Source organism: Rutidosis leptorrhynchoides, chromosome 3, assembly GCF_046630445.1.
Source record: "Rutidosis leptorrhynchoides isolate AG116_Rl617_1_P2 chromosome 3, CSIRO_AGI_Rlap_v1, whole genome shotgun sequence".
Lineage (NCBI taxonomy): Eukaryota > Viridiplantae > Streptophyta > Magnoliopsida > Asterales > Asteraceae > Rutidosis > Rutidosis leptorrhynchoides.
This window is the reverse complement of record NC_092335.1, coordinates 285568925-285578254: the sequence shown is the minus strand read 5'-3', so window position 1 is coordinate 285578254 and position 9330 is coordinate 285568925. Positions and strand designations below refer to the sequence as shown.

The 9330-nt window shown below is 35.6% G+C and overlaps 1 protein-coding gene across 1 annotated transcript; it reads right to left on the bottom strand.

The window, feature by feature from the left end:
- Positions 1-6000: 6000 nt before the first annotated feature.
- Positions 6001-8782, bottom strand: LOC139897407 (uncharacterized). Its single transcript, XM_071880100.1, has 2 exons — positions 6393-8782; positions 6001-6294 (listed from the first exon to the last, which is right to left on the bottom strand). The coding sequence occupies exons 1-2, from the start codon at positions 7303-7305 to the stop codon at positions 6278-6280; spliced, it is 930 nt and encodes a 309-aa protein (XP_071736201.1). The 5' UTR covers positions 7306-8782; the 3' UTR covers positions 6001-6277.
- Between the last annotated feature and the right edge of the window lie 548 nt (positions 8783-9330).

Below are 9330 nucleotides of genomic sequence, written 5' to 3'. Positions count from 1 at the left end.
TATTTTTCAAATAATGATTCATGAATCGTCGAGAACAGTCGAAGGTCAATTGAATATATGAAAGAAATTCACAAATTTTGAGACTCAACCTAACAGACTTTTCTTATCGTGACAAAAATATTAAATCGTATCGAGAGTTTGATTAAAAATTAGTCGAAATTTTCTGGGTCGTGACAGTACCTACCCGTTAAATAAATTTCGTCCCGAAATTTGATCGAGGTCGTCATGTGAAAGGACCCGTTCATATACATTATAAACGAGTCACAATAGTTGATTACATCGTGAGGTATTTGACCTCTATATGATACATTTTACAAACATTGCATTCGTTTTTAAAAGACAAACTTTCTTTACAACGAAAGTTGACGGCATGCACACCATTTCATAATACATCTAACTATAATTGGCTTAATAATAATCTTGATGAACTCAATGACTCGAATGCAACGTCTTTTAAAATATGCCATGAATGACTCCAAGTAATATCCTTAAAATGAGCTAATGCACAGCGGAAGATTTCTTTAATACCTGAGAATAAACATGCTTTAAAGTGTCAACCAAAAGGTTGGTGAGTTCATAGGTTTATCATAACAATCATTTCAACATATTAATAGACCCCAAGATTTCCGTTTATAAATATATGTACACTCGCAAGTGTATAAAAGTATTCTATAAGTTGTAGGCACCCGGTAACAAGCCTTAACGTTCATGTTTTACTCTCTGAAGTACACCAGATCAAATGTGTTTAATATAACCTCGAAGTACTAAAGCATCCCATAGTCAGGATGGGGTTTGTCAGGCCCAATAGATCTATCTTTAGGATTCGCGCCTACCGTACATAGTTAAGTAGTTTAATGTTACCAAGCTAAGGGTATATTTCTGGTTTAAACCCACGTAGAATTAGTTTTAGTACTTGTGTCTATTTCGTAAAACATTTATAAAACAGCGCATGTATTCTCAGCCTAAAAATATATATTGCAAAAGCAATTAAAAAGGGAGCAAATGAAACTCACAATACTGTATTTCGTAGTAAAAATACATATAACGTCATTTAACAAGTGCAAGGTTGGCCTCGGATTCACGAACGTATCAATATTGAGATTCAATATTGCAGGAAAGTACGTCGACGCAACGGAGATGATAAATACTATATTGACCTCACGAGGATACCCATGAACCATACCCATCACCTCCATAGCTATAACCCATAATTTCCTTAGCTTCGAATCATTCAAAAAAACTATTTTGAAATCACTCGGACAGCACTCCGTCGTAATATTTTATGTATACTAATAATATCTTGAAATAATACAGAGCAAATATATATATATATATATATATATATATATATATATATATATATATATATATATATATATATATATATATATATATATATATATATATATATATATATATATATATATATATATATCGATTGAGAGAGTTTAGAGAAATATATTTTCAAGTTTCTATGAAATAATGAAACCTATGTTGGGATTTAACAAGTTCCATTATACATAAAACCATTTATCAATCAATTAAAAAAAAAGCGGAAGCATGTAATTACCATTAGAACATGTTATGACTTTAACCAATTTAAAGTTAAATCCCAATTAGGATCAAGTTGTGAAACATGCTTACAAACTACAAGCAAGATAAGAGATTATACCTACTCCAAGCTTGTTGATAAGTGATGAAGATGATGATGATGAATGGAGCTCCAAAACAATGAAACCTCAAGTTGTTATACCCCAAACTTGTGCACCAACACCCTAGCTTTTGGTTAGGATTTACTTTACACTTGAAATGAGCTTGAAAAACTTGAAAATGAATCCCTTTGGCACCCTCAAAGGCCACGGCCAACAGCTCTCTTTTTGAGCAGAATTTTCAAGTTGTTTTGATGTGTAATGTTATGTGTCTCTCTCTTTGGTCAAGGAGCATGCATGTATATGGAATGGGAATTGTATTTGACCAAGATGGAATCTTTAGCATGCTACATCCAATTCCAAGGCCACTCCCATCATTTTATAAAATAATACTTGACATATTTTATAAACTTGCATCTTTTATAAATTTGTTTAGTAAAATTAAATTTTATAAAACAAATTTTACAAACTTGCATTTTATAAATTATGTTACATTATTTATAAAACTAATAAAATTCCATACCATTTGTTATGTATACTTTATTTTATAAAACCAATTTATAAAATGCAACATAACATAATTAATTATTTAACCTATAAATAATTAAATCCATATTATATAAATTATTCCATAATTTATATATATATATATATATATATACACATCAAGTAATATTTAAGAAAACCATTTTTCTTAAAGTTCAAGTGTCGCGTATTTAATCAACGAACCAATCGTTAAGATCAAAATACAATTAAGGTGTCGGTAAGCTTGTTATTGGGTATGACCCGACTTGGATCAAAACATATTAGCCACGTTAATTTAATATGTCTCTCGGGCATATGAAATACCTTCAATCTCCCACTTGCACGAGAAACATAAGAAATTAATGCAAGTGATGGATACAGCCTAACACACCGTCCATCACCCCTAATATGTTATGACTTTGTGCCATTCAATAACATCATCCCTTTCGAGTTCCCATCTCGAATATGATTAGGTGAATCTTTCATTATTTCCTTTCGTCCTAGATGTCATGTTAAATCCAGGAGATACAGAGTGATCACTCTCTTATAGATTTAACTTTTCAGGCCTTAGACATCTGACTCTCAACGAATAAGAGGGACAAATTCCATCTTGACTACATACGTCCTAGATATACACTTTGTAATATACCTGAGTTCTTCCTTATGTACTACCATATTTCAGAATAGCGAAGGAAAGAATCAAGGCACAATACTTGGTGAATATCCGAACCCAATATGTATCTCAGGTCAGAGGATACAATGATATTCGCCTTTACTCAAGATTACATGTGATCAACCACAAAGGCTCTATACAGTAATTCTTGAGAGCGGGTCTTCCAATATTTGTTTCCCACAAATATCTATGAACCTTGGTCGCAACCTTGCCCCACATTCACCATTTGAATGCTAACCAATCCAAGTTCATAATAGTCTAGACCTCACACTTGTTCCCACAAATGTGATCAACTACGGAATTCAGAATAATAGTTTATTCTTGGATAAAATATGCAAAGTTGGAACATGACTCATAAATAAATTAATACCATAATTATATTAATGAGTTTGAACTAATTCGTTCCAATACAATACATAAAATAGATCAATTCCAATCACTAGAATACCGAAGCCCTAATGCACAAACATGTCCCTCATGCTTTGGCCCATGTAAAAGCTTCGTGAGTGGATCCGCAACATTTTGATCTGTGTGAACTTTGTGAATACATATCTTTCCCTTTTCAACCTCATCCCTGATGTAGTTGAATCTCCGCTCAATGTGACGAGTCTTTTGATGAGCACGAGGTTCCTTGATTTGAGCAATCACACCCTCGTTGTCACAAAAGATCTCAAGAGGGTCCTGAATGGAAGGGACCACTCCTAAGTCGTCGATGAATTTCTTCATCCATGCAGCTTCCTGAGCTGCCAGTGAGGCGGCAATGTACTCCGACTCTGTAGTGGATAACGCAACAACCTCCTGTTTCGAACTCTTCCAAGAGACCGTACCACCATTTAACATGAAGACATAACCGGATTGTGATCGAGAGTCATCTCGATCAGTTTGGAAACTCGCATCCACGTAACCTTTTACAGCGAGTTCCTCCTCACCAGACCCATATATTAGAAACATATCCTTAGTCCTCCTAAGGTATTTCAATATGCTTTTAACAGCAATCCAATGACTATTTCCTGGGTTATTCTGGTATCTACTTGTCAAGCTTAGAGCGCATGACACATCCGGTCTAGTACATATTATTGCATACATGATAGACCCAATAGCAGATGCGTATGGGACTTTCTTCATTCTCTCTTGTTCATCTTTCGTGGTAGGACACTGAGATGAACTGAGAACGGTTCCCTTTTGAATAGGTACCAAACCTCTCTTAGAGTTTTCCATCTTGAACCTTTTCAAGATTTTATCAATGTATGTACTTTGACTTAAACCTATCAATCTCTTGGATCTATTCCTATAGATCCCTATCCCCAATATGTATTGTGCATCTCCAAGATCCTTAATGGAGAAGCAACTCTTCAACCAAGTTTTGACTCCTTGCATTGTGGTAATATCATTCCCAAATAATAATATATCATCCACATATAGTACAAGGAACATGATAGTGCTCCCACTAGCTTTCTTATATACACAAGCTTCATCACCATTTTTAATGAAGCCAAATTTCTCGGCTTCCTCATTAAAACGATGATTCCACATTCTAGATGCTTGTTTCAATCCGTAGATTGACTTCTTTAACTTGCATACACTTTTAGGATATTTTGGATCAACAAAACCTTCAGGCTGGACCATATAGACATCTTCCATAAGATATCCATTTAGGAAAGCGGTTTTGACATCCATTTGCCATATTTCATAGTCGTAGTGAGCAGCAATGGCAAATAATATCCTAATAGACTTTAGCATTGCCACAGGCGAGAAAGTTTCATCATAATCAACCCCTTGAGTTTGAGTGAAACCTTTTGCAACAAGTCTGGCTTTATATGTATCCAAGTTTCCATGTATGTCGGTTTTCATTTTGAAAAGCCATTTGCAATCAACTAGCTTAGAGCTAGGAGGTTGCTCAACAAGTTCCCACACTTGGTTTTCATACATGGATTGCATCTCAGCGTTCATGGCTTCCTGCCATTTATCTTTATCAATCCTTGATAAAGCATCTTGGTAGTTTGTTGGTTCATCCAAATCAACCGTATAGCAACCATCTATGAGAAACCCATATCTCTCAGGAGGATTGCTAATCCTACCAGATCTACGAATGCCTTGTGTATTTTGATCATCCATTTGATCACTATCAACATTTTCATGTTGAGTGCTAATGTCAACCAATTGTGTATCATCTACTTGATCTTGAACCTCTTTAAGATCTATCTTCCTTTCACTGTTTCCTTCCATTAGGAACTTAGTTTCAAGGAATTCCGCCTTCCGAGCAACAAATACATTCTGCTCGGATGGATCATAGAAATAGTATCCCATATCATCCTTGGGATATCCTATGAAGATACACTTCGTGGATCGAGCATTCAACTTATTAGGGACGTAACGCTTAGGATAAGCTTCACATCCCCATACCTTTAAGTATGATAGAGATGGAGGTTTACCAAACCACATCTCGTGAGGAGTTCGTTCCACTTTCTTGGTTGAGGCCATATTTAAAATACGAGCCGCGGAGCTTAGACAATAACCCCAAAATGATAGAGGCAACGAGCTTCTTGCCATCATAGATCGAACCATATCCATTAGGGTTCGGTTCCTCCTTTCGGAAACTCCATTAAGTTGGGGTGTTCCGGGTGGAGTAAGTTGTGAGATAATCCCACAACTCCTAAGATGATCTTGGAAGGCATCGCTTAGGTATTCACCTCCTCTATCGGTACGAAGTACCTTAATTGTCCTATTGAGTTGATTTTGTACTTCGTTTTGATATTCTTTGAATGCTTCAAACGTTTCGTCCTTATGTCTTAATAAGTAGACATATCCGAAACGACTAAAGTCATCAATGAAAGTAACAAAGTATCTTTCACCATTCCTAGTCATGGGTTTAAAGGGTCCACATACATCCGAATGTATTAATCCCAATAAATCTTTAGCCCTTTCATGGGTCCCTTTGAAAGGTGCTTTAGTCATCTTGCCTTGTAAACAAGATTCACATACTTCAAACGAATCCATTTCATTTGATTTCAAAAGTCCATTCTTTTGAAGTGTATGTATTCGGTTCTTGTTTATGTGACCAAGGTGACAATGCCATAAGTAGGAATCACTCAAATCCCTTTTGAGTTTCTTGGTGCTTGTATGGTACATTGAGCTACTAGATGATGTGTCATCATGAACCAATTCATAAATTCCATTTGAAGGTGAAGCCTTGAAATAGAATACATTATCTAAATAAATATGGATATCGTCATTAACAAAATTAAGATTAAAACCACATTGTTTCAAACGGGAAATGGAAATAATGTTTCGACATAAATCGGGTGCATACAAAACATCTTTCAAAATAAGTTCCAAGCCACTTGGAAGTTTTAACACAAAGTCTCCTTGAGCCTTCACTTGCACTTTGGCTCCATTACCCATGTAGAGACTTGATGTTCCCGTTTGCTTGCTACTTCTTTTGAACCCCTGCAATGAATTGCAAATGTGAGTTCCACATCCAGTGTCTAATACCCATGTATTAGAAGAAGTAATACTAAGCTCTATATATACCATATATATATTACCTGAGGTTTGCCCTGCATCCCTCTTCTCCTTCAACTCCTTAAGATAGATCGGACAGTTTCGTTTCCAATGACCCATTTCACCGCAACCGAAACATGGGTCTTCCTTGGGGTTTGCCTTCTCGGCTACCTTTTGTTTCTTAGCCTTGTTGATGGTTGAGGTAACCATCTTCCCCTTCCCTTTGCCTTGATGGGCGGGTCCTTTTCTCTTAGCCACCTTTGGCTTAGAGGTCTTACTTTTGGACCCACCTTGATCGATTGCTAACACGGGTAAAGCCCTTTTACCCATGCTAGTTTCCGCCGTTCTAAGCATACCGTGAAGCTCACCTATGCTCTTATCCATCCCATTCATATTGTAGTTAATTACAAATTGATCAAACCTTTTTGATAGGGAGTTAAGGATAAGATCGGTGGCTAACTCATTTGATATGTTCAAGTTAAGACGGTTAGCACGATCAATAAGGCTTTTCATCTTAAGTACATAAGATGAAACCGATTGGGTATCGTCCATACGACAAGCATGTAGCGCCCGAACCGTTTCGAAGCGCTCGACACGTGCTTGTTGGAGGAACATCTCCTTCAATTGCGTTATCATGTCGTATGCACTATGGTGCTCGAAATCCTTTTGGAGTTCGGGTATCATAGTCCCAAGCATTAAGCATGAGACTTGAAGGGAGTCGTGGCAATACTTATCGTAAGAGGCCATTGCCTCCACATCATTCTCATCCGGTTGATCGGGAATGGGGTCCTCAAGCACATACATTTTATCCTCTTGTTTGAGGACAATCCGAAGATTGCGGAACCAATCCATAAAGTTGGTATGGTTGAGTTTGTCTTTCTCTAAGAGAGACCTTAATGATAGGTGGTTTAGGTTAAGTGGTGCGTTTGGAATGTTGTTGTTATTATTGGCGGCCATCTACAAAATTAACAAAGTTCGTTTAAGTATCGATTTTAATTTAACATTCAATACCCTTTTAAATTTTAATTGACTTATTAAATATTAGAATCCAACGGTAAATCAAATTTCGGTTAGGTGACCTTTATCCCGTTATTTGATTTAGCTAGGTAGTCATTATATGACAATTGCAATCCTTTTGCAACTTCTAAGTTATGGGATCATGCAATCCTTTTGCATGGCATATTTATTCCATCAACGCCTATTTGTTCATCATGCTTCGGTGACCCTAAGTTCATGATTCCCAAATCAAGTCGTCCTACTTGTGTAAACATGTAGACTTAACATACAAGTGGTTAGGTGACCTTTATCCCACATGTATGCGAAGTGTACCTTATTCATATTAGTTCGCTCATGACGGTTAGGTGACCTTTATCCCATCAAGAGTTTCCTAATACGTCTAAGTGTTTCCACAAAAAGGATGGCGTTTAACTTGTTTGCCTTGTTAATAAGGGATTTTAAGTTTTCATTAATTCTAGTTTGAGAAAACTTTTGCACCATACACCAACATGCATTTAGTGTACGGTTTATTTGAAAATCCATTTTCATGTTATGTAATAAAGCCAATTTTATTACTTTGATATAAACCATTTTATATGTATGATCCTTATCATGTTCTTAATAACCGATTATTAATGTCCTTTTAGCCGTTTTTAATTAAACCATTTAAATTGACGTTTTGCATGTCGTTAATAATGTCAATTTTAACCAATTTAAATTGCCATTTTAGTTTGTTGTTAACTTGTGTGATTAACTTGTAGCATACAAACATACAATCCACATAATCATACAAAACAACCATGCATGCAAAATCATATGTTCACAATCAAGCCATTTTTGGTAGACATTTGTTTAGCCGAAAACAAATGCCACCGGTAAAGGGGTTATAACACAAAGTAGGAGGTTTTAACCTCCCACTTAATCTTGCATCCAAATGCTTCTTCATGTGTTCTTCAAGTCTTCATCATCTTCATCATTTTACAAAATATATCCTAATACATTTTGTCTAGAAAATGAAAATACAACCTAATCTATTTTACATACCAAATATAAAATAAATTACATAACAAAAGGAACAATTATTACACACCAAATTACATGAATATTACAACCACATGAATGAATTAATATTACATACCAAATGAATGAATTAATTCAACCACACATGCAACCATTCAAACAAAAGGCCAAGGCTTGATTGTGAACTTCAACATACAACAAAATGACCAAAATGGAGGAACCAAACCCAATTTTTGGAGCTTCCAAATTCGGCCAAGACATCAAACCACCCAAAACCAATAATTTTTGCATTTTATTATCATGCATGTACATAAAATGCAAAGTTATGGTGAGTTCAAAAACCATCTCGAAGCATATTTCAACAACTTCGGCTCTAGATACCATTGTTGGGATTTAACAAGTTCCATTATACATAAAACCATTTATCAATCAATTAAAAAAAAAAGCGGAAGCATGTAATTACCATTAGAACATGTTATGACTTTAACCAATTTAAAGTTAAATCCCAATTAGGATCAAGTTGTGAAACATGCTTACAAACTACAAGCAAGATAAGAGATTATACCTACTCCAAGCTTGTTGATAAGTGATGAAGATGATGATGATGAATGGAGCTCCAAAACAATGAAACCTCAAGTTGTTATACCCCAAACTTGTGCACCAACACCCTAGCTTTTGGTTAGGATTTACTTTACACTTGAAATGAGCTTGAAAAACTTGAAAATGAATCCCTTTGGCACCCTCAAAGGCCACGGCCAACAGCTCTCTTTTTGAGCAGAATTTTCAAGTTGTTTTGATGTGTAATGTTATGTGTCTCTCTCTTTGGTCAAGGAGCATGCATGTATATGGAATGGGAATTGTATTTGACCAAGATGGAATCTTTAGCATGCTACATCCAATTCCAAGGCCACTCCCATCATTTTATAAAATAATACTTGACATATTTTATAAACTTGCATCTTTTAT

Bases quoted from the DNA above. Each gene is read 5' to 3' on its own strand.
- LOC139897407 (XM_071880100.1), bottom strand. From the start codon at position 7,305: ATGGCCGCCAATAATAACAACAACATTCCAAACGCACCACTTAACCTA.